General features: G+C 42.5%; 1 protein-coding gene across 1 annotated transcript in view; it reads left to right on the top strand.

Moving 5' to 3' along the window:
• TNFRSF21 (TNF receptor superfamily member 21) overlaps window positions 1–25,730 on the top strand; it is a 74,439-nt gene that overhangs the window by 23,526 nt on the left and 25,183 nt on the right. Inside the window, exon 3 of the mRNA XM_003897699.3 lies at window positions 1,133–1,627. Within this exon, the coding sequence (XP_003897748.2) occupies window positions 1,133–1,627 (495 nt within the window). The remainder of the gene's footprint in view (window positions 1–1,132; window positions 1,628–25,730) is intronic.

Genomic DNA, 25,730 nt, shown 5'->3' with positions numbered 1-25,730 from the left:
AAAGTTTTCCAACATGGAGTCAGTCCCAGGCAGACACAGGCAGGAGCAGAGAAAGAGGGAGAAAGGGAGAAAATACCATTACATCTGGAAGCGAGGGATGAATTTTGAATCCAGGTGGGGCAAAGAATGGGTAGGAAAGTTAGAAGCATCAGGAAATAGGCAAATTTGTATCGGATTGAAGGTAACTAGCACTCATGTCTGGAAAATAATAACTTTATTTTTTCCCAATGATTTTAACTTTACTCCTTGTATCAATTATTCAAGTTTTCCATCAGAACCTCCAGCAGAATATAAAATTTATGCTTTATTTTCAAATCCTTTTTGATTGAATGTAATTTTCATGAGATGATGACCCACTTGAGTTGTTCCTCCTAGTGTCCTCTCATGCATGATTACACTTAGCCTTCATGATAACCCTGTGGAGAGAGCCATCTTACAACTGCCAATTGAAATGAAGAAACAGCCTCCAAGAGCTCAGATGGCCACTCCAGCTTTTCTTAGGCTAAGTCCCGTCTCTTGGGACTCAAGATTCCCATCTCTCATACTTCTTAATGAAGATTACTTGTGGAGACTTCTCTGAGAGAAGTCCGCTAAGCTGCCAGCCCAAATTTTGTTTAATTTCTTGTTAACAGATGCTCTTAATCACTGACCTGTCCCACCAAGTCTTTCACTAGTCAAATTTGCATTTGATTTCTTTTCTTTATCTTAGTCATAGTCTCAGTTTTACCACTGCATCATAAAATAGTCAAAAGGTGGGAGAAGGAGGATGGACAAAAGAATTAAATTTGAACTGGTTCTCTGAAAACTGAAAATAGGAATTGATTAGATCTCTGCACATGTATGTGCCTGCTCAGTATATGAAGTACAGGAGAAGCTGCTGTCAAGCTTAGCTGTTGGATCCTTAAGGATGCCCTTGGTTTTGGTGTAAGAAAGTGAGTTTAGTGGTTCAGTTCCATTTTTGCCTTCCACATAGGGTCTTTATGAAAATGTGCAACATAATTTATTCTTAAGCCCCAAAGGTCATCTCATCTTTGATTATCTGGCCTAGCTTGGAGATGACCTGGGAAAGGAGGGAATGTATAGATCCCCAAATATGGAAAAGCTCTTCCCCCCTCCTTACTCTTTTTTCTAGGCATGAACTCAACAGAATCCAACTCTTCTGCCTCTGTTAGACCAAAGGTACTGAGTAGCATCCAGGAAGGGACAGTCCCTGACAACACAAGCTCAGCAAGGGGGAAGGAAGACGTGAACAAGACCCTCCCAAACCTTCAGGTAGTCAACCACCAGCAAGGCCCCCACCACAGACACATCCTGAAGCTGCTGCCGTCCATGGAGGCCACTGGGGGCGAGAAGTCCAGCACGCCCATCAAGGGCCCCAAGAGGGGACATCCTAGACAGAACCTACACAAGCATTTTGACATCAATGAGCATTTGCCCTGGATGATTGTGCTTTTCCTGCTGCTGGTGCTTGTGGTGATTGTGGTGTGCAGTATCCGGAAAAGCTCGAGGACTCTGAAAAAGGGGCCCCGGCAGGATCCCAGTGCCATTGTGGAAAAAGCAGGGCTGAAGAAAGCCATGACTCCAACCCAGAACCGGGAGAAATGGATCTACTACTGCAATGGCCATGGTGAGCCTTCTCTCTTTTCTCCTTGCTCACAGATCTCTCTGCTGCTTTTTCCCTGGTCCCTGTTTTCTGAAGGAATGGGAATGCATAGTTTGTGGAATCTCTTTCGTAGACCAAACACTACTTGATCCAGTCGTGTTATAGAAAAAGAGATTGACTGTCTTATTAGAAGTAATACATTCAGAGAGAGTAATCTCTCTTCCTCCTTTTCCCCTGGTACCTTTAAAACAGAAGAATGTTGCAGAATCAAAGACCTGGGTGACCCCTAGGGACTTTGTTTGACCTTGTCATTTAACAAATGAGGAATTTGAGTTCAGAGAGGTTTGGCAACATTGATCCAAACAAGAGGCTAGTTGTTTTTGAGGACAGATGGGACGAGACTCCTGACTGTTGGAGCACTTGCTTTTTCTATACGATTAGGCTGTGAAGCAAGTAAAGGGGACAAAACCCGACTTGTCATAAGTTTGCCTTCTTCAGTCAGAACCTTGCTTTTAGATTCCTAACAATTTCCTCACATATATATTTTCCCCACTTAACTTTTTAGGATGCCATGTCTGTCAGGAGGGTAGGATGGTCTTTTGGATTGTAGACCCCAGAAGCATAATAGGTCAGTCATCATCTGAGGCTCAGTGTTACTTTCCTGGTAGTCAGCTTGTGTTGCATATGGGCTGGAATATTTTGGCCTTTCCTCTTTTGAGGGCAAAAAAATAGCTTACAGAACTTGTCCCAGAGCTCAGTTTGATCTGAAGACTGCAGTTTTCAGACTGTGCAGTAAATTCCCTTTCTTTAAATCCTAAATGAAACTTCAGCCCAGTTTTGATAACCCCATTCAGGTGTGTCCTCTCCCCTCAAAGAGAAAGGGGTGTATCTACTTTTCTAAACAGCAGTTTGGCTTTTTGTAGTCTTACAAATATTGATACCATTTGGCATGGCAATTCCATTCTTGTGACTCTATCATAAAGGTATAATCAGAAATATTGAAACAAAGTTATAAGCACAAAGATCTTAAACTTTTTTTTTTTTTTTTTTTTTTTTTGAGACGGAGCGGGACTCCGTCGTCCAGACTGGAGTGCAGTGGCCGGATCTCAGCTCACTGCAAGCTCCGCCTCCCGGGTTTACGCTATTCTCCTGCCTCAGCCTCCCGAGTAGCTGGGACTACAAGCGCCAGCCACCTCGCCCGGCTAGTTTTTTGTATTTTTTAGTAGAGACGGGGTTTCACCGTGTTAGCCAGGATGGTCTCGATGTCCTGACCTCGTGATCCGCCCGTCTCGGCCTCCCAAAGTGCTGGGATTACAGGCTTGACCCACCGCGCCCGGCCAAAGATCTTAAACTTTTAAACCAACATCATGTCTCACAGAAATTGAAAACAACAGAAGGACAGTTTTAGGGAAATAACTAAGTAAATTATGGTGTATTCATAGAATGGAATATTATGTTGACATTCAAGATTTTATGAAGTTTTTGATTTTAGCCAGGAAAGTGTTTATACTAGGTTAAAGGAAAAAAACAAACACCAAACCACATACTTTATAGAATATAATCCCAGCTCTCATAAAACTTGAGAATAAGACTGAATGGAAATATGCTAAAGTGACATTTCTTTTTCCCCAGTGTGGTGGGATTTATGCATGGTTTTCTTTTTTCTTTATTAGTTTTCTGTACTTTCCCCAAGTTGTCTGTACTAAGTACATGCTACTTCTATAACGAAAAATTTAGGAAAAGTTAAAGTCTTGCAACTCATTTTGCTTCCCCTTGTTGATTTGTGTAAATTAAGTTTGTCCAACCCCTGACCCAGGACAGCTTTAAGTTTTAGCTTTGAATGTGGCCCGACACAGATTCATAAACTTTCTGAAAACATTATGAGGGTTTTTTTGTTTGTTTGTTTTGTTTTTTGACAGAATTTAGCTCTTGTTGCCCAGGCTGGAGTGCAATGGCACGATCTTGACTCACTGCAACCTCCGCCTCCCAGGTTCAAGCAATTCTTCTGTCTCAGCCTCCCGAGTAGCTGGGATGACAGGCATGTGCTATCATGCCCAGCTAATTTTGTATTTTTAGTAGAGATGGAGTTTCTGCGTGTTGGTCAGACTGGTCTCGAACTCCCAACCTCAGGTGATCTGCCTGCCTTGGCCTCCCAAAGTGCTGGGATTACAGGCATGAGCCACCTCCCCCAGCATTTTTTTTTAAAGCTTATCAGCTATTGTTGGTGTATTTTATGTGGCCCAAGACTATTCTTCTTTCACTGTGGCTCAGGGAAGCCAAAAGATTGGACACCTATGATGTAAATGGTCAAAAGTCAAGTGAAAGTCGGACAGAGGCAAACATCCTAGTTGGGTCTTAGCAGTCTAATCCTGCATAAACTTGAATAAGACAACTATTTACTGGAAGCCTGTCTGGGGAAAGCTTCAATTGCCCCCTTCTTTTTAATTAAAAAAAAAATCTTATTTGTACATATTTCCAAACTTTTGAAAAGTTGCAACAACAGTACAAAGAATACCTATATACCTGTGCCAACGTTTACCTATTATTAACATGTTGCTCTTTTGCTTTATCGTTTGCTCTCTCTACATAAAAAATACACCTATAGGGCCAGGTGCGGTGGCTCATGCCTGTAATCCCAGCACTTTGGGAGGCTGAGGCACACAGATCACCTGAGGTCAGGAGTTTGAGACTAGCCTGGCCAGCATGCCGAAACTCCGTATCTACTAAAAATACAATGATTAGCCAGGTGTGGTGGCACATGCCTATAGTACCAGCTCTTCAGGAGGCTGGGGCAGGAGAATCACTTAAACCTTGGAGGCAGAGGTTGCAGTGAGCCAAGATCATGCCATGCACTCCAGCTGGGCCACAGAGTGAGACTTCATCTCAAAAAAAAAAACACACACACGCACACACACAGATTTTATATTATAAAATATGCATTATAGAATAGCTTATTATACATTATATAACATGTAATATATAATACATAATTATGTACATATATACACATACATACATGGAAAAAATATTTTTTCTTAATTATTTTATGGTCTTTTATCCCCTGATACTTTAGCATGTATTTCCTGACAATAAGACTATTCTCTGCAGAAAACATACTACAGTTTTCAACCTTAATAAATTTAGCAGGGTTACAATCCTTTGCCTTTCATTTGCCAATATTGTATGTTGACGCAATAAGGCCCTTGGTAGATAATATACTTTTTTTTCTCTAGCGTAGGATCCAGTCTAGGATCAGAATTGCATTAAACTGCCCTGTAAGTGGCTAGTCAGGATATTTGTTCTGTTGCAGATTTACCCAATTAGTAGAAAACAATGTGAACATCCTGGTAGATAATTAAATATCTGGAACTGTCCTCTCATTATTCACTTTATTACAAAAGCAACTCCATTCCTTTAGTAGTTGCTTTTATAGATTAGATTATGATCAGCTACATTTTAAAACTCTCTTTTGCAGTCTGGTTTTTAAAATTCTTGAGAACACAGCAAGTGGTAGAGTAAAAACTGGTCCAGCAGCAGAAAGCAATTTAATATAATGATCTTAGATGTTCTTATGACCATAGTAACCTTATAAACTACTATGCCTGTGTCCTTAAAACAATATCCTACTTCGTAAAAATAATGGAAGTGCCAAATCAAACAAAGCCCGATCCTACGCTTCTGTGAAAGCAGTACCTCAGCAATGTGCTTTTCAAACTAAATTACAGTAGTTTCATTGAGGCATAACTGTCTCTTCCAATAGTTTAGGCTTGTTCCTCAGATTTTTGCATTGGGATATTTATATTTAAGATGCTTTTCTAAGGAAAGTCTTTTCTTTCCAAATTGCTAGTCTCAAACATGCAACCGGGTAAAATCCTATTACAAAGAGAGGTTCTGTTTAGTAAAGCCATTCCAGGTGCTCAGAGTGGCTTCTAGAAACAGGGCTCTGTTGGTCTGATTGCACTGAGTTCTGGCCAGCAGATAATCCTGTATAATAAGATCTTTTCCTGGTCCTTGTCTATTTCACACTGAATTGTTCATGAGGATAAGGTGGGAAGGAAATGGCTTAGCCTTGGGTTGTTTTCTATCAGAGGTCTTCTAAAATCTCACTTATCCCTGCCTACCCTCAGTAGAACAAGTCATGCTCCTGGATGCCATATAGATCCTCCGAACTCTGAAGCTAGGCCATTGGTTTCCGTCTTTCTTGCGAACAGAAACCTCTTTTATTATTCAGCTCTACTCATCCATCTTCATCTACCATGGACTTACAGTTTTTAAAGTTGAAAAACTTTAAAAGCTACAATCGTACTTTCATGGAGTCCTAGTATTGGAAACATAAGATGAGGCCTCACATGGCTAAGAGATGGAAGAATGAGGGTGCTGTGGTATTTTGTACGCTTTCTTCCTTTCTGAAGTCAGAGCAATTTTATGTTTGGTAGATGTTGGTATGTGTTTGGGGACTGGACTGTGGTTTCATGTAGTATATCTACTTCAGCAACAGGAATTGGAAGTACTTCAGAATGTTTATATACAAAATTATAGTTAAGAGGTTGAAGTGTCAGCAAGATAAGAATATTGTTAATACTCAATTTGTCATGCTTTTATCATTTTTAAAAGATGTATTTCTTTATGTTGTATAACCTCAACATAATGGGGTAAGTGGCGGGGGAGTGTCCAAAAAGTTCAATTTAATTAAAAATTAAGGATATATGTGGATTCACATTAACCACTAGGTTACATGGAAAACATTTTTTATTTGATCTGTTTTGTCACAAAAGAACAAAAGTAAAGATAGTAGAACTTAATCCCTATACAATTGGCCGTACATGGCACTAAGAAAAGTCACCAATGAGCTGAAAACACTTTGTTCATTTCCTTATAGCTATGGAGGCTACAAAAGTGTATTCCAGTCCCAACTGAAAAACAGTGTAGCTGAGAACAGAACCCAATTGTTGTTCGCTCATTGCTGTTTTTAATTTGTGCCGTTACTATTTCCCTTTTCCTTCTTTCTTCCTCTCCTTCCTCCCTTCCTTCCCCATTCTTCCTCCCTCTTTAACCATTTGAAAAAAGTAGGAAGTCTTGTTCTCAGCAACGAGTTGGCCTAGAAATTTAGAGGGGAAGTTTGAAAAGCAGGTGAGGAGTAAGAATTGCCCTGAAAGTACTTATGGACAAAGAAGCTCTGCAAAGTGACTAAAGGAACAAAACATCGGCAGTTTCTGGCTTGGATCATATTTCCTTTTTCCTTCAGACTGTGAAGAAAAGTGAGGGAAAAAAGGTGGGAGACAAAGGAATCGGATATAGTTTAAACCTGCTCAGTTTCTGATTAGCACATTCTTCAGTGCTCTGCCTTGAGGAGACACTGCAGTAAGCATTTGTTAGAGACAGTGATCCCTCTCCACGTAGTTACATGAGGCACATGCTGTAGATAGGCAGCATCTCCTTTAAATCAGCTGCAACAGGGATTATGAAATCAGTCGGGGCAGGCACTGTTTCTCAAGCAGATTGTTTTGTACCCACTACAGCAAAAGGGCAAAGGTCTTACCCTGTAGAACTGGATTCTAAGATGCAATTTCTTCATTCCTTTAGCTCTCGCCATCTGTCACTGTTTAACTCTTTGTGGCTATGTGGTTTGTCTCCCCACATAGCTTCTAAGTTCTTAGAGAGAAGACATTGGGTCTTACTGTGTGTTTCCCTATGCCTGGAATAGGGCTCGAGGAGGGGTGGTCCAGAGCTGAGCTGGCACATATGGTAACCACTAGCGTCATGAGCTATTTAATTTAAAACTAAAATTAACTAAAGTTAAAAATTCAGCTCCTCAGTTGCACCAGCCACATCTTAAGTACTCAGTAGCCAGACATAGCTTGTGGTTACCATATTGGATAGGACAGATAGAGAACACTGCCATCATCATATAAAGTTCTCTTGGATAGCACTGGTGTACAGCACCCATAAATTAACTAATCTACATATACTTTTTAAAACTGGATTGTTTTAAAGACATTGCATTGGTTTTTTTATTGTTGACTTATACTGATGTTGGTGTTAGGGATTTAAACATAGAGACTTTCAGGTGGGTTCTTTATACTAAATTGCCATAGATGATAAGAATTATTTTTCAGAGCTAAAGGAGACTTCTATAACAGCACTGCTTTAATATACGCAAAAACTGACTAGGAAAAGATTGCTGACATCCCTTATCTGATTTGCTTATTTCAAAGTGAAACACATCAGCCAATGAACACTGGAGAGCAGAGTGATGCCAAGAGAGAGAACCCTGCTAATTCAAAGGCCAAGGCAGCTTTGTAAATGCTTGGGTGCTTATGTTTAACTAGTGTGGAAATGGATTAACCTTCAGTGACTTTAGACTTGGATGTAAATATATGCTGTCCAAAACAATATTTTCCCTAAGCTATCTATACCACGGGTCAGCAAGTTACGAAGTATTTTAAGAGAATCTAGGAGATTTTTAGGATTACAGGTTGCAACTACTCCACTCTGTTTGAAAGTCAGTAGTATGAAGTGGCCAGAAACACCATGTAAATGATGGGTGTGGCTGAGTTCCAGCAAAGCTTTATTTGCAAGAACAGGTGGTTTGTCCTGCAGGCTGTCGTGTACCAGCATCTGGTCTACACCATAGACTGGTCATCTTTTAGCAGCTTCTTTTTCACCTTCTGCTGGCTTGCACAGCTTGGATAAATAGTCTGATTCTTGGAGACTTTCTCAAATTTCAACAGTTCGAGCTCAGTTTTTCCTCTAGCAGTAACTGTTTCTAAGTCTGCTGAAGGGTTAAGTAACAAAGAAGAACCATCAGCTATGAGTGGGAGCAAGGAAAAGGTGGCAGCTGTCCTTGTATTTTCCTTTAAAAATTGTTCTATGCTTCCTCCATCTCCTAACAGAAGTCAGCTTTCACCGGGAGAGCTCCATCTTATGTATGGGTCCACCTCACAGGTGTACATGCCATGTACCTGCTACAATTCATCTCTTTGCCAAACTGGAGCCATAGAGGAGAGAGGAGAGGGTCTGGGAAAGCTGAGGTTCAGATCTATTCTGCTACTAAAAGGCTGGATGATCTCAGGCAAGGCACTTCCTCTCTTTTCATCTCGTCTTTCTTTGCAAAATCAGGAGACTTGAACCCATCACAGAAGGGCCACCAGATTTTGATCAGTGTGACAGTTTATTTGTGCCTTACCTGAGTGTGCCTACTGTCTTGCTGGTTTCTATCAGGAAAAACATTGGCCTGAGGGGTCCTGCAATGTGCTGTAGGGTGGAGAACACTGCGCTGCTAGTCAGAGGGAAGAGACCACGCTCAATGCCAACCTGAAGCCACAGAAGGATTGTGTGCTCACTGCAACATGAAAGTGCTTTCCCCCAGGTTTATGAGAGTGTGAGGGCAGGTTAGTGAAAATTTCTATTTAAATTAGGTCACAAGGTCCTCCTTTGGAGGAGAAGAGGTGCTCTGACTTTTATAATTTTCAGCTTTTCTGCTCTCGTTTCTCTCCATCTTTGTGGTTTTATCTACCTTTTGCCTTTGATGTTGGTGACCAACAGATGGGGTTTTGGTGCAAACGACCTTTTGTTGGTATTCATTTCTGTTTGTTAGTTTTCCTTCTAACAGTCAGGTCCCTCAGCTGCAGGTCTGTTGGAGTTTGCTGGAGGTTCACTCCAGACCCTGTTTGCCTGGGTATCACCAGCGGAAGTTGCAGAACAGCAAATATTGCAGAACAGCAAATATTGCTGCCTGATCCTTCCTCTGGAAGCTTTATCCTAGGGGGCAGCTGCCTTTATGAGGTGTCTGTTGGCCCCTACTGGGAGGTGACTCCCAGTTAGGCTACATGGGGGTCAGGGACCCTCTTGAGAAGGCAGTCTGTCCCTTCTCAGAGCTCATATGCCATGCTAAGAGAACCACTTCTCTCTTCAGAGCTGTCAGACAGGGACGTTTAAGTCTGTAGAAGTTGTCTGTGGCCTTTTGTTCAGCTATGCCCTGCCCACAGAGGTGGAGTCTAGAGGAAGCAGGCTTTTTGAGCTGTGGTGGGGTCTGCCCAGTTCGAGCTTACTGGCTGCTTTGTTTACCTACTCAAGCCTCAGCAATGGCAGATGTCCCTCCCCCAGCCAGGCTGCCACCTCACAGTTCGATCTTAGATTGCTGCAGTAGCAGTGAGCAAAGCTCTGTGGGTGTGGCACCCGCTGAGCCAGGCACGGGAGAGAATCTCGTCTGCCAGTTGCTAAGACCTTGGGAAAAGTGCAGTATTTGAGCAGAAGTGTCCCGTTTTTCCCGGTTGTCTGTCAGGGCCTTCCGTTGGTTAGGAAAGGGAAATCCCCTGACCCCTTGTGCTTCCCAGGCGAGGCAACGCCCTGCCCTGCTTCAGCTTGCCCTCCATGGGCTGCACCCACTGTCCAACCAGTCCCTGTGAGATGAACCAGGTACCTCAGTTGGAAATGTAGAGATCACCCATCTTCTGTATCGATCACGCTGGGAACTGCAGACTGGAGCTGTTCCTATTCGGCCATCTTGATCCTACTTCCGAATGTGAGATATTTTTGTAGTGATTGAAATTGAGCAGTTATTATAGAACTAGTAATGTCTTGAGTCTTTCATTCCCTTCAAGTGTGTAACCAAAAATTATAATATTCTAGCATGCAGCCTGATTGTAAAGGAATGGAAAAGTCCTATCCAAAGGTTTCATCCATCTCTGAATATTTATGATGAGGGACACTTTGGTTTCATATGAGCCAAGGAGCCCCAGCCATAAACAGAACTCCTGAGAACAACCTTGCATTGGTCACAAGGTGGGTCACGAGGTATTTACATACCTAGTAAATGCTTTACTTGCTTTGGAAAAGTTGCTCAATTCTTGTATGGGCTGGTAAGAGGTCAACAGGTCATATCCACCTGTAGAGAGTAGCCAGCTTCTGGGATACACATGTCCTGGAAGTAAAACCCTCCCAGTCTCTTAAGTATTAATAAATAGGTGCAGGTTTTGGCTATACTGGAAATCCTTCTTAACTTTAGTATTTCTGATCATGGCTTATTAGTGTGAACATGACTCTCCCCAGTAAAAACTTCCTTAAATTACATGTTTACCACAGATCAGTGAATCTTTGTAATTTGTTGGGACTACGTGCTTAAATTTTACAAGATAACATAAAAGTGATTCTTGCAAATGGAGAAAACTGTCACTCATATATGGGTGGAGGCTGGGGTTATAGAAATAATTTATTTCACTTCTAGAAAGGCAATGTCCACGTCTGGTTTCACATGCAGGTTACAGGCTAAGTGCTCTGCTGGGAAGAAGGTGGCTTTCCAGGGGCCCAGGCAGACCTCTTGTCCACAGGGTATATTTTTAGCTATGACAACCAAATTTCTTCCTGGAAAAATGCTTATGAGAGATATTAAATTAGAGAGGAATTATTCTCTGTCTTAGATGATATTTCTCCCTCTTTGTTCTGCTTTTTGGTGTATTATCTCTTGGTTGACAGTTATTGTTATCTATAGGTTGCATTATTTGCCTAAATAGAAGCTAAATGGTCAGTCTGCCCAATTCTGAATTAGTTGGAATTTGGCTAAAGCAGGGAAATACATTATATGAAGTAAACATGCTATCCTACTCTGAAATGATGGAGGGAAGTTTGGGATAAGTTTGTAACCAGGTTCACTCTTAAGGGATCTCAAGGCAAAGGAAAAACTAGAAAATAATCTTTAAAGAGACTTGTTATTCGACTGCTTGTGATGTTTTTATTTAATTATATATATTTGAATACCATGTTCAAGGCACTGTTCCAGGACTAGGGCTTACTAGGCTTTAGTAACACAGTACTTGTTTTCATTTTGTTTTTTGGAAAATTTACAAGTTGGAGAGCAATGAAGATCATGGGGAATGTGTGTGTGTGTGTGTGTGTGTGTGTCTGTGTGTGTGTGTCTGTGTGTGTTTGTATGTAAGTCAGGGTTAGAAGAGATTCACTTAGTCCAGTCCTCTCATTATACTGAGGATGAAGCTGAGGCACAGGAAGGAAGGGTGACTTGCCTGAAGTCACATGGCCAGTAGGGTTAGAGGGAAGTCAAGGCCTGGCTCTCTAATTCCCGAGACAGTGCTCTTTATATTTGACATGTTGCTTTCCTGGTCAAAGGACTGCAGGGTTCTTCTGCTCAGTGCAGAGGACATTCTGGTTTGTAAACAATTACTCAAGTTTCTTGAATGAGAAAACACACAGGTGATGCAAAAAACCTAGAAGATAAATGAGGATACTGGAGACTGAGGTTAGGGAAGCAAAGGAATGAAGGAATATAGCCCTTTGGCCCTTATCAGGGGCATAGGGTAGATGAGGAGGCAGGGATGGAAGGCGTGTCTCAGAGCCTGACCTGCTATCTCCCCCTGGATAACCTGGGTGACACTGGTAATGGTCCCCAGATGATAATCAAGCCAGAAGGGGAAGCGGTATGTGTCTACCTTTGATGAGCATCTTTTACCTGGATGATTTCAGGCTGCGGGAGGTGAAAGAACTGGTGGCTGTGAGATAAATTAGGCGGTCTTGGCTCCAGGTGAAAGCAACTTAAAGAAATTCTTGGCCGGGCGCGGTGGCTCAAGCCTGTAATCCCAGCACTTTGGGAGGCCGAGATGGGCGGATCACGAGGTCAGGAGATCGAGACCATCCTGGCTACAACACACGGGTGAAACCCCTGCCTACTAAGAAATACAAAAATAGCCGGGCTTAGGTGGCAGCTGCTCTGTAGTCCCAGCTACTCGGGAGGTTGAGGCCGGAGGTCGGCGTAGAACCCGGGAGGCTGAGCTTGGTGAGTTGAGATCCGCCACGACCCAGCCTGGCGATACAGCGCGAGACTGGCTCAAAAAGAAATTCTTAAACTCTTTCAACATGCATGAAACCTTCCCACCTTTCTCTTGAAGAGACAAAGGTATTCTTCTCATGTCTCCTTTCCTTGAACCCTCTTAGAGACTTGAGCACCTTTCTGGCTGCTTTTGACATTCTCTGACTTTAACTCAGTTTTACTTGAACATGTTCTCGTCCAGGATAAATCTATAAGAAAGTTCCTCTAGGAGAGCCTTATTATTGGTGAGGGAAGGGAGAGAATAATACTTCCTGTTTGCTGAATGCTTATGATATGCCAGGCACTGTTCTGTGGGATTTATATATATTTTCTTGTTGAATTCTCAGAATAATCTTATGATGTCAGGATCATGCCAGTTTTACACATGAGGAGCAGTGGCACAGGAAGATAAAGTAAGTTGACTAAGGCCACACCACGAGTCAGTGGTGAGCCGGGACTGGCTCTCAGGCATATGGCTTTGGATCCGGAGCTGGGAACTAGTGCATACACTGCATCTCACTCTTACCCTTCCATCCTTTGGTGAAGGAGGAGTGGAGGTGTGGACAGACGCTTGAAACCTAGACCATCACAAATACACTGTTGCAACATATTTCTCCTCAATTTCTACTTGTTTCCCTTTCTAGGACCCCATGATGAGGAGTGGGGGTTGATGGAGAGACATATTCAAGAGATTTATATTCAAAGAAGCAACCAAGATTCAGAAAGATGGGGTTGATAATTGTTTACTTCACCCTGGGAGGCAGCATAGTGCAGTGAAAGGTGAGGGCTCATGCGTCAGATATACTTGGGTTTTGAATATCAGTCCTGTCTATGCCATGGTACCAAGCCTGTGTCTCACCTGTAATGTGGACGTGACTCCTATCTCATGGAATGTCTATGCAGATTGATTGATATAATATGTAACATTGATAAAATTGCCAGGTTGGTTGCCCCTTTTTCTTCCCCACAAGGTCAGGGAGATGAGCCATACTGAAGCATTCATGGAGAGCTGAGGTCAGGCGGAGGGACATTATATCTGATTTTCAACCCAAGTAGAAATCTGTCTAGGGTCAAAATTTATAATGAGTCACATAGGCCAGAAGAAGTGGTTGCAGAGGCAACAACTGCACTAGGAACTTTGACTATAAAATGACTTAAAGATTGACCAGTACAAGAAGAGTGGAAAAGAAAATCAGAGTGTGAGGCCAGGTGTGGTGACTCACGCCTAAAATCCCAGCACTTTGGGAGGCTGGGGCCTGATCACTTGAGGTCAGGAGTTCGAGAACAGCCTGGCCAACGTGGTGAAACCCCATCTCTACTAAAAAATACAAAAATTAGCTGGGCGTGATGGTGCGTGCCTCTGGTCCCAGCTACTCAGGAGGCTGAGGCAGGAGAACCACTGGAACCTGGGAGGCGGAGGTTACAGTGAGCCGAGATCTCACTACTGCACTCCAGCCTGGGTGACAGAATGAGACTTCATCTCAACCAAAAAAAAAAGAAAAAAGAAAATCAGACTGTGGCATGGGTAGTCTGACTAACAATATTAGAGGCTGGAAGGAAGGAAATTTACTCACATGGGTCTGCTCCTGTAGGATGGGTGGCACCTGCTAAGTTGATGGGTGCAGCCTTGGGAGGCGATAGAAGGGAATATTCTGTGTACCAGTGAAAAAGCAAACCTGCTCATTGGGAGATGTGTGGAGTGGGGCAGCATTGGCTCGGGAGGGAAGCTGTGCAGAGGGAAGGACCCCGTGGGCCTGATTTTGCTCACCTTAATGATAACGGTCTTGGATTCAAATTATTTGGAATGTCTCTTTTCATCTTAAAATCCTTCTCTTCCGAGATGCAGAAACTGAAATTTGCAGTTGGAAACAACCTACAACCAACCCCTTCTGTATTTTAGGATTGAAATTCAAATACTAAGTTAAAGTACAGACCAGCTGGCTTGGTGGTCGAACCTCTTATTAGCATAACTTTGATGTCTCAATTTGAATGTAAAGACTGTTCTTTGGGGAAATAACGCTGCTTAACAACCAAGACATAATTTGCTTAGCGTACTTATTTATATATTGAATTAAGTTATATTTTAGGACTTGAGTTTCTGGTGATAACATTTTTTATTTCTTCCATTCTATCCCTTATCCACAATGTACTACTCAAGCAAAGCAAATCATAACATCCCTCTTTCCCTAGCAAACCAGCAAAAATGGTTTAATCAATAACAGCCCAGTTCAGAGTTCTAAGTTCCTATGAATCCCAACCACAGGCTTAGAAAAAAATGTTTCCTTCCTTCCCCAAGTGTGATTCCTCTTTTAGGACTGGTCAAATGTGGGAGAATTTGTCTTTATTGGGGGTTGTGAACAAAACCCATCTCCCAGACTCAGAACCCTGCAGACTTCTCCCTCTTTCTAGGGTAAGTAATAAGGGCCAGTCCAATAGTGGGAGTACATTTGCAACGCAGTGCAATTGTAGGAGTGGAATTGCATATTTCTTATACAAAGATTTCCTAGAGGTTTCAGTGGTTAGGTGACAGAAGTTGATCAACTGTAACCTGTGCTGTGGATATATTTGAACAATATTAATAAACTCTTCAATCAAGTATCAGGAATAGCTTAAAAAACTTTTATCTGAATCATTAAAACCACCATATGCAGTGTTTGAAAATGAACAAATCAAGTGTGTTAGGGATGATATGTTAGCACTTTGCCACTTTGGTTTTGCTTAAAATGAAGTTATGGGGTGTTTGTTACTACCAGCATAGGCAAGATCAGGAGGTGATTTGGAATGCAAAGATGACATAAAATGTGATTACTGTGATATACATTTTTAACCTTTATAGGAAAGGCTCCTTCTGCTACATTGTTTTCACATTCTACTTTTCTTTAACAAAGATTGATATGCTTCCTGAGTGCCATGTCCTGTTCTAAGTTTTTATAAATATCAACTCCATTTTCATAACCCTATAAGGAAGGCCACTACTATTCCTATTTTACAGATGGGGAAACTGAGGTTTGAAGAGTAACTTCCCCAAGGTCACATAGCTAGGAAGTAGCAGTGCCAGGTTTTAAAGTCAGGCACTGATCTGACGCTAGACACTGTCCCTTAATGATCAGAATCTGGATTTTCCCATAAATTACTTGGTGCTAGAAAGGTCTAACCTTTTGTGGTTGATTTAAAAAACAAAACAAAAAAACCCAAAACTGCTCAATCAAGAAAAAAATTATTTACCTTAGCAAAGCCCAGCTTGTTCTGAAATAAAACGCCTACAAAATTGTCATCAGCAGTAAATTTTCCTCTGTAGAAATCACTCAGAGTTCCTACTTGTTCATAAATTGCTTGAAATAGAAAAATTCTAAAGCCAGACACCCAATGGCTGAAGGCTCTACAAGGCTGTTTTAAGAAATAGAGGCTGTTTCAAGTCAGAGGTAATGGCGTCCTTCTAATCTGAACTCACTTCTGTTGAACTTGATGTTTTTCTCAGCACCAGACAGCAGTGGCAACAGCAGCAGCAGTTGCTGCAACCAAAGAAGCTTTCCCTCCTTTGCCAGGTAGACTTTTTGACTAAAAATTCCAGACAGTCATCCTGTCTGTCAGCCCGAATTTCCTATGGGAAGTAGGCTTGAAGTGTAAACAGCAGGAAGCCAGGCTGAAAGGAGCAGGTTATTCCCTTTAAGAGGCTGCTGTTGTCCTAGTGTTCCAGCTCCGGGCTGACGGCCGCAGTCATTTTCCAGCAGCGGGGTTGGACTGTTCTCACCCCCACCCCCATCCCACTGCCTTTTCCACCTCTGAGTCCAGGAATGCCATTTCCAGTAGACAGCACCTTTGTCTTTAACCTCTTAGGGTGTTTGAGGGATTATAAAGCACACAAAACTGTTGGCAGGAAAAAAGCCTCTCATGGTTGTAGCCTAAAAAGCATTATCTTATGTACAAGGTGGCCAGAGGCATGGCCTTTGACTTTGGGAGTCAGAGACTGTTATTCTCCTCAGACCCGCCCTCTAGTGACTTTGTTCTCTAGCCTTTAGGGTGAAGCTATTAATTAATTAATTTATTATTTTTTGAGACAGAGTCTTGCTCTGTCGCCCAGGCTGGAGTGCAGTGGCGTGATCTCGGCTCACTGCAACCTCTGCCTCCCAGGTTCAAGTGATTCTTCTGCCTCAGCCTCCTGAGTATCTGGGACCACCATGCCCAGCTAATTTTTGTATTTTTAGTAGAGACAGGGTTTTGCCATGTTAGCCAGACTGGTCTCAAACTCCTGATCTCTTGGTCTCCCAAAGTGCTGGGATTACAGGTGTGAACCACTGTGCCCGACCTAAGGTATTTATTTTTAAAATGTATATGTCACTCTCTGTTTTAACTAACAGCTTTTAAATTTAAGCTGTTTCGGATATTGAAAAGCAAATCAGCATTTCCCCCACATAGGACTCAAATACAAATAGAAAAAATACATCTAAAAATGTATGTCCTTGAGTCAACCTGGTCAGGTATTACATAAGCAGATTTTGCAGAAGAGGAGGAATTTCTGGAATTCTGCTGATGTTCTTCACGAGTAATTGGTGGTTAACATTGCAATGTATGTATAGAATTTGACATATTAGGCTTATTGATGATGTGTCAAATTTTAACGAATAGGTGAATTCAAATGTATAAGTAAAAAAAACCTCTTACTATATTTCAGCAAATCTGAGACACAGTTAACTGTGAGACATACCACTCTTTTACACACCACTAAGGAGAAAAGGGAAACACTACAAACAAACTATGAAAAGGCATTGATTAAAATATACATTCAGGTATCTTAGAATTAGTAACTATGGCGATCTTTCAGCCGCAGTCTCACCTTTTTTCCATAGAGTCTGACAACATGATTCTAACGCCACTTTTCAGTTCTCAGTTTTCCTCTGCTTGGCCTATTGGGCAGCAATTGACACTCTTACCTCCCTTTTCCTTGAAACACCTTCTTCCCTTTGCCTCCAAAACACCACGTTGTCCTGGTTTTCCTCCTCCATCTTGGGCTGTTTCTTCTCTGTCTCCATGGCGGGTTCCTCCTCATTTTCCTGACCTCTAAACTCTAAACAGTGGAGAGCTCCAGAACTCAGTGCTTGCACCTCTTTTCAGTGTACACACTCTCTCCCTTGGTGACCCACAACCTTAAATACCATCTATCTGCTGGTAATTCCCAAGTGCGTATTCCAGCCTGGATCTTTTACCTGAACTCACTATAGAAATATGCTCCTGCCTGCTTGACAGACCCAGATGTTTAACGGGCACCTGCTGCTTAAGATGTCTAACACCAAATTCCAAACCATACCTCCACATCAATTGCCCATCACAGAAAGTGGTCCCCTGCCTTCCACTTGCTCAGGCCGAAACCTTAGCATCCTTGATTCCTTTATTACATTCTTGCCCCATATTTGACTCATTAGCCAATCCTGTCTGTCAGCTCTACCTTCAAAATACATGCAGAAGTCCACCATCTCCCATCACCTCCACGGACACCACTTTGGCTCAGACCATTATTACCTCTGCTGGATTACTGCTGTGGCCTCTAACTGGTTGCTCCATTTTTATCTGTGCCCCGTTCAGTGTATTCTTGACCCAACACCTGGAATGATATCATTTAAATGTAAAGTCAGACTGTGTCATTTCTCTCCCCAAGGTCTCCAGTGACTTTCTATTGAATGCAGAGTAGCAGCTTAAAGGCCAGATGTGATCTGCACTCTCCCAACTCCAATTTTTTCTCTCTCTATGACTCCTACTGGTCCCTCTGCCTGGCCCATTTGCTCCAGCCATGCCAGCCTTCTTGCTCCATCTTGTCCATGCCAATACCCTTCCTGCCATTGCACCTGCTGCTCCCTTTGCCCAGAACCCTCTTTCCGCAGATGATCTGCACAGCTTTCTCCATTAAGGGCTTGATGCTACCTCTGTGAGGCTTCTCTTAGATGTGGCAGCCCCATCACCTTCTACCCTATCCTCTTTCCCTGCTTTGTTTTTCTCCTTAGCTCTCCTCCCTATCTAACACCATTTATGTTTTATTACTTCCCCACAATGGAACGTAGCCTTCACAAAGAAAGGGATTTTGTTTCACTTGGCATTTGTTCACTGCCATGAAAAGTGCCTGTACCTAGAAAAGTGTCTGGCACAAAGTAGATGCTCAATAAATTTTCGTTGAATGAATAAGTTAACAGCTTCAGGTATTTGGGATAGCTTCAAAAACAGACTAAGACAAAGAGGAAGGAGGGATAGTTTTGTTTTGGTTTTTGCCCAGTGGAATGAAATAAAAGATGATTCGTTTTCCTCGCAGTATCAGTGATATTTCTTCCATTTGGAAAATTGTCTACTGTTTTGATAGTCTATCATTGGAAAACATGTTGTCCATTTACTTCAAAAGATCTTTGCACAGTTTTTTTTGTTTTTTCTTTTTCTTTTTCTTTCTTAATAGTCCCCAGGGTTCATCTGAGCTTACGGTTATTGTCTATTAAACCTTCAACCAGATAGTGATAAATTCTGCTTCAGAAATAATTTTTTTTGCAGCTAAAGTAAAATCTAAACAGATCTTCTAACTTTTACACCTCAATTAGGAAAGGACTATTTTTAACCTGGGGCATACATAGTTCCCAGCACTAATAAAGCAGTTTCCTCTATAGTGGACGTACTGGAAGTTACTGCTGTTGGTACACAAATTTTTAACCACGCTATGGTATACTGGTTACTATGAATCACAGGTACATGTGGGTATGTTGCTTTTAGGAACACTTACTCTGTTATTAGGCCAGAGAGACCACAGCTTGGACAGCTGATCCCAGCAGAAGGATTCTGCTGCAGTGGGAGAATCTGGGAGAACTTCCCCGCTTGTGAGCTTTGACCACTAAAGTGGATGCAGTGGATCACTCTCAATGGGAAGAGGGCACTGGCAGAGGGAGAGGCCCTTGTACAAGAACAGGGTTCCTGGGAGCCCAGGTTTCACCCATTGGTGAGCACAGAACACCATAGAACCGTTGTTCTTTCGTCTCATTATTGTAGAGGCTGGAGATCTGGCAGGGCCACAAGGCTAGGGTGTGTGTGGGCCTGGGGCCACTCAGGTTCTCAGTGGCTTAGGTTACAGAAACTGATGAGATGACAGATGGTGAGGAGACTGAGTTAAGAGGATAGAGATGACAAAAAAAAAAAAAAAAAAAAAAAAAAAGGCTCTCATCCATTCATCCAGAGATATTTGTGGTATTCCTCTGATAAGTTCTGGGGATACTGCTAGTCAAAGCAGTGTGGACTTGGGCTTGGCCTCAAAGGCACCTTTGAGGACATGACCATTGTATGTGGCACATCAATTCCAGTAATGTTAAAGCCAGCCTTTTATTCCAATTTCTGACTTTGACATATGTTACTTTGTATATTTGCTGTATGTGCTGTGGCCATCTTTGTCCCTGTATCTGCAGCTTGTAAGGTTATGGACACAGTGCTTGCCTACTAGGAGCATGTCTTTTGAGGAGGTTTTGGGGGGTGTTAGAAGGGAGGTTGTCTTGAGTTCATGTCTCCCATCTTCCATGTGTACATCTCAGGAGACTGCTGGGTGTGTGTTGAGAAACTGGCACGGGGATAACTGTGGAGTCATCTGTCCTGGGAGGAGGTTGTGTATTAATTGCCTCCCCGGGAATTTTCTCATTATTTATCCCTTTACAACTCTCTTTCTAGAAGAATAATGAGAACTGACGTTACATGTAGCAAGATGTATTGGGGTTGCTTGAATCTTTTTATAGGATGAGTTTGATACCATCAAAAAGTTTATAAACCTATCTCTTAGATGCACCCATTCTGCATGAAGCGTGGTTGTGCAGCATGAAACTGAGTGCTATGTTGTGTAGTTTCGGGCAGCCTTTGCTTCCTCCGACTTTGTCTTCACTGTCCTTTATACTTCTTCCAAGGAAGGCTTTGATATGTTTTCTCAGTGATGACATTCATTTCAGATATTTATCTCCACAAGGAAAACAGCCTTCATATTTTCTCTAGTTATAAAGGTCAATTTGGGTTTTTATTAAAAGAGAAGGAACCCATTTTTGCATCCCGAAGCTGATATTCAGCTTTTAAAAAATGAGCTTCAAATTAGGATTGTCCCCCAGATAATACGTAATTCAAGATTTTGTACTGCACTGGAAATTGCCATTTCTTCCATAATAACCAGTTTATCAGCTCATACCTCAGTTCTTGAGCTCTCTGGCTGGGGATCAGGTCAGTACCAGCTCGCTTGGAAGAAGCCATTGAGTATGGCTGTGATGGCCTGCATGTGGCAGAGGTGGTGGCAGCGGCATTTTTCCTTCCACATTTCCCCTCCTGTGGATGACTTCAGCGATCTCCTAACGTGTACGTGTGAGGTTCCAAGAAACACAGGAACCCGGGAGTCTGGTGCTTGGCTCCATTGTTTAGCACCAGTAATCCCAGTGCTAAAACCTGAGTTTGTACAGAACTCTTCCCATCTTTTAGGTTCCTTGGCCCAATGACACTTGTCCAGGCAGAAATGGAGGGGCCGGGGAAGGAGAGCTGAACTGTACTGACGTGCCACCCTAGGAGTCTTTAATGCTTGATCGCATAAATCTCCTTAACCACTCTACCAGATAAGAGGTGGTGTTTCGATTTCACTTAAGTGAAAAGTGAAATCTGAGAGGTTGCCATTTGCCCAGGGTCACGCAACTAACAAGTCACAAAGCTGGAGTTTGAAACCATGTCTTGCAACTACTACCTATGATCTTCCCACTACCTGATCCTTCCCATCCTCGTACTTTTCTCCAGGGGCCAGGGCCACCTTCTCAGACAGTTCCTGACTAGTAGAGCCTCGGATGTATAGGGCTTGACTCCTTTGATGACCTCCCCAGAAACTTCATCCATTCTCCAGAACTCCAGGATCTGGCACCAAGGGAAAAGGCAATGTTGGCAGGGCACGGTGGCTCACACCCGTAATCCCAGCATTTTGGGAAGCCTAGGCAGGTGGATCACTTGGGTCCAGGAGATCGAGACCAGTCTGGCCAACATGATGAAACCCTGTCTCTAGTAAAAATACAAAAATTAGCTGGGCGTGGTGGTGCACACCTGTAGTTCTAGCTACTCGGGAGCCTGAGGCCGGAGAATCTCTTGAACCCAGGAGGTGGAGGTTGCAGTGAGCCAAGATTGCACCACTGCACTCTAGTCCAGCCTGGGTGACTGAGTGAGACTCTGTCTCACACACAGAAAAAGAGGCAACGTGATGTTCTATGCCCCTGTCTATCAGCCCTCCAGTGGGTTGAGGGTTGTGCTACTTTTCAACGTAAGGAAAAAGACACTTGGCACCACATCCGGTTAAACAATTTAGATCAATTCAACACAGCCACTGTCACCAATTTTGATGAAAACTCTGGGAACTCCAATGGGACAGATGACTGGGCATCCGGCCAAGCAGAGAGGTGGTCTCCACGTCACTGTCATTTCACATTGAGGTTAATAATTGCGGTGGGAACTTTCATTGTGTTCTGAGTGTGGTTTGTTTTCTTTGAATCAAATGCTTTTCTAAATCTTTATGCTATTTGACAGTCCTACCCAAGGTCTCTTTAAATTGCTGTCATTGCAGGGGCTGGAGAACTACAGCCCGTGGGCCATATCCAGCCTACTTTTTTTGTAAATGGAGTTTTATTAGAACACAGCCACATTCATCTGTGGTGTTGATGGCTGCTTTCATGCTCCAACAGAGATGGGGAGTCATGACAGAGACTGTATGGTTTTCAAAGCCTCAAATATTTACTGCTGTCCTTACAGGAAAAGTTTGCTGACTTGTCTCTTTCTCTCTCTTTTTCTCTTTCTTTTAGGGTATCATAGATTTAAAGAAAGGAAATAAAGGGTGCGGTGGCTCATGCCTGTTGTCCCAGCACTTTGGGAGGCTGAGGTGGGCAGATCACTTGAGGTCAGGAGTTTGAGACCAGCCTGGCCAACATGGTGAAAACCCGTCTCTACTAAAAATACAAAAATTATCCGGGCATGGTGGTGCGCACCTGTAGTCCCAGGTACTAGGGAGGCTGAGGTGGGAGAATCTCTTGAACCCAGGAGGCAGAGGCTGCAGTGAGCCGAGATCACAAGAAAAGAAAAAAGTCCCTGGGGAAACTGTTCCAGTGTCTATTAGGTGGTGCGAAAATTACTGTGGTCTTTGCCATTTTGGTGACCAAAAAAAAAAAAACACAATTACTTTTTTTTGAGACAGAGTTTTACTCTGTTGCTTAAGCTGGAGTGCAGTGGTACAATCCTGGCTCATTACAACCTCTGTCTCTCAGGTTCAAGCGATTCTCCTGCCTCAGCCTCCTGAGTAGCTGGGATTACAGGTATGCACCACCATATCTGGCTAATTTTTTGTATTTTTAATAGAGACAGGGTTTCACTATGTTGGCCAGGCTGGTCACGAACTCCTGAATCAAGGATCCACTCACCTTATCCTCCCAAAGAATTACAGGCATAAGCCACCCGCCCAGCCTGCGATTGCTTTTGCACCAACATATACTTGGTCAATAATAACAGACCAGGAGGCAGCACACACACTGTGACCAGCCTTGAGTGCATTCATCCTAGGCTGGATGGCCATTCCTGAGGAGAGTAATTCCAGCAAATAATAATGTTCCTCCACTACATCATATTCCCTATTAACCACTACTGAGGCACCACTAACTGGGTGGGTGACCTGGACTAGTCACCAACCCCTCTGCATGCGATTTCCTTGCCAACAAAATTGAACACTTAATCTTGTGTATTTACAAAGTATATATAAACACATCTTATATATGTGTATGTTATATATGTGTATGTTATGTAGACAGTTTAAAAAGGAATAGTAAAATCTCAAATAAAAGTAATAACATGAAAAGAAAACCGATTTCTCCACTGTCCAGCCTAGGAAACAGAACTTTATGAATACCTTTGAAATCCCTTCTGTGCTCCTTCCCCTCCCCAAAGAGGTAACTATCTCAATTTGGCAAATCATCCTCCTGTTTTTCTGTGTAGTTGATTGTTTTCTTTTGCCTAACACTTTTTCCTAAACAAAGAAGGCATTCAAAGCCCCAATCTGGTCTCCTCACTGGGGTTTTGTGATAATGTGCTAGACTAAAAGGTTGGTATCCCCTGAGGAAGTCATTGATTTATCTTTGATTTATCAACTCCATGGAGGGAGAGGACAGCAGTAAAGAACATTGGTGACCCCAGTCAGTTCATGGAGTTGACCTCATGTTTTCATAGTAGAGAATCTAGTTGAGAGAGAGAACAAGATGAAACCTGATTTGTAGACCTTAAATTTAGCTTCCAGTCCATTTTAGTTTATGAGAAATCTCATTGTATCTATTCTTTGTGGGGTTTTTTTTCTTTCTTTCTTTTGTGCCTTAAAAAAGGATAAATACAGTACTGGGTTTTGGAAGAAGGAATGGTTGTTAAACTTAAACCTTTTAAACTCTGTAATTACTTCGTAAAGGCCGTGTATTTGCATCTGAAATGTATTGAGCCTTAAGTTTAGTGCTCCGTATGTGGAGCTTTCATAATGATGGGAGCACTTCCAAAAATAAATTAACTCTACAGAAAATGTTAATCAGCTTATCCCCAGTGACCCTAGTGAGTTTCTCCATTGTATACATGAGGAAATGGACATGACAGTTAGAGGTTTGCCCAAAGCCACTGTCATTGGCATTATGAGGATTTAAGCAATGGTCCTACTTACCAGAAAACGCGGTCATGTTTTCATGTAAGACACTGTGGGCCTTAGTCAAATTGGTCTAAATTAAGATTCAGGGACTAACAAGACTTGGTGTTTGGAAGAGTCTACCACATCAACCACAAAGAGCTGGCTTATTCCTTAAAGCTACCTGCAGGGTTTTAAATCGGATATGGGTTTTCTGAGGCGTCTATTTGCTTGAAATCAAAAACTCTGTATCTAACTAAGCATTGCTCAGAAAACTGAAAAGCAATTGGTTCAAGTAACGTCACACTGCCAGGGAAAACTGTGAGAAGTACAGTAATGACTCAATTTGTGGCGTCCTTTTTTTATTTTTTGTGGCATTCTACATTCTTTTTTTTTTTTTTTTTAAGAGTCTCCCTCTTTTGCCCAGACTGGAGTACAATTGTGTAATCTTGGCTCACTGCAACCTCCATCTCTGGGGCTCAAGCAATCCTCCCACCTCAGTCTCCCAAGTAGCTGGGATTATAGGCCTATGCCACCACACCCGGCTAATTTTTATATTTTTTGTAGAAATGGATTTTCACCATGTTGCCCAGGATGGTCTCGAACTCCTGGACTCAAGAGATCCACCTGCCTCAACCTCCCAAAGTGCTGCATTAGCGGTGTGAGCCACCCTACCCAGCCAGCATTCTACTTTTATAGTTGACAAGAAAACAGCCTTCTACTAGGAACTTATTTTTGAAAACCATTTTCAGTGGATTGGTTCAGGATGTGTATACAGTCTTCCACATCATCTGCCTCAGTAGGATTGCTCGGCAGAGTAAGAATGCATGTTGAGGAGCCACAGTGTCCTTCATTTTTACGGACACTTTTATAATTATTATTGTTTTTATTGGCAATAATTGACAGCTCATTTTATAAATATTTTTCTGAACAACTGATGGATGCAAAAAAAATTTTTTTTTCTAGGAAACCTTTGATTGAGAAATCAGAACAGTAAGCCCCTCTTTATTCTTCTTTTTTCCTTTCTCTCCTAAGCCTCACTTGGGAATGTGACCCTATTTTTTTATTGATTAGTAAATATTTTTAAGATATTGTTAACTATAACAGCTATGTTATCAGGGCAAGTGAGCATGGCCTCATTCAAAGACGTGATATTGGCCAGGTGCGGTGGCTCACACCTGTAATCCCAGCACTTTGGGAGGCCGAGGCAGGCGGATCACCTGAGGTCAGGAGTTCGAGACCAGCCTGGCCAACATGATGAAACCTCATCTCTACTAAAAATACAAAAACTAGCTAGGTGTGGTGGCAGGCATCTGTAATCCCAGCTACTTGGGAGGGTGATGCAAAAGAATCCCTTGAACTCAGGAGGCCTAGGTTGCAATGAGCCGAGATGGCGCCATTGCACTCCAGCCTAGGTGACAAGAGCAAAACTTCATCTAAAAAAAAAAAAAACAAAGACATGACATTGATTCAGAGGGCTTACTCACCCATTGTAGTAAAATACCAGAGCCCTTACTATAAGGGTGATATATGCACCCCACATGTAAATCCTGGCAAAGCCGATGGTAATTGCAGAGAGAAGATGCTGTAAAGAGAGAGACACCAAAGTAAACTACTCAGGGAGAACCTCGCCTCACGAAGGG

Source organism: Papio anubis, chromosome 6 (genome assembly GCF_008728515.1).
Source record: "Papio anubis isolate 15944 chromosome 6, Panubis1.0, whole genome shotgun sequence".
Lineage (NCBI taxonomy): Eukaryota > Metazoa > Chordata > Mammalia > Primates > Cercopithecidae > Papio > Papio anubis.
This window is presented reverse-complemented; position numbering and strand designations above follow the sequence as displayed.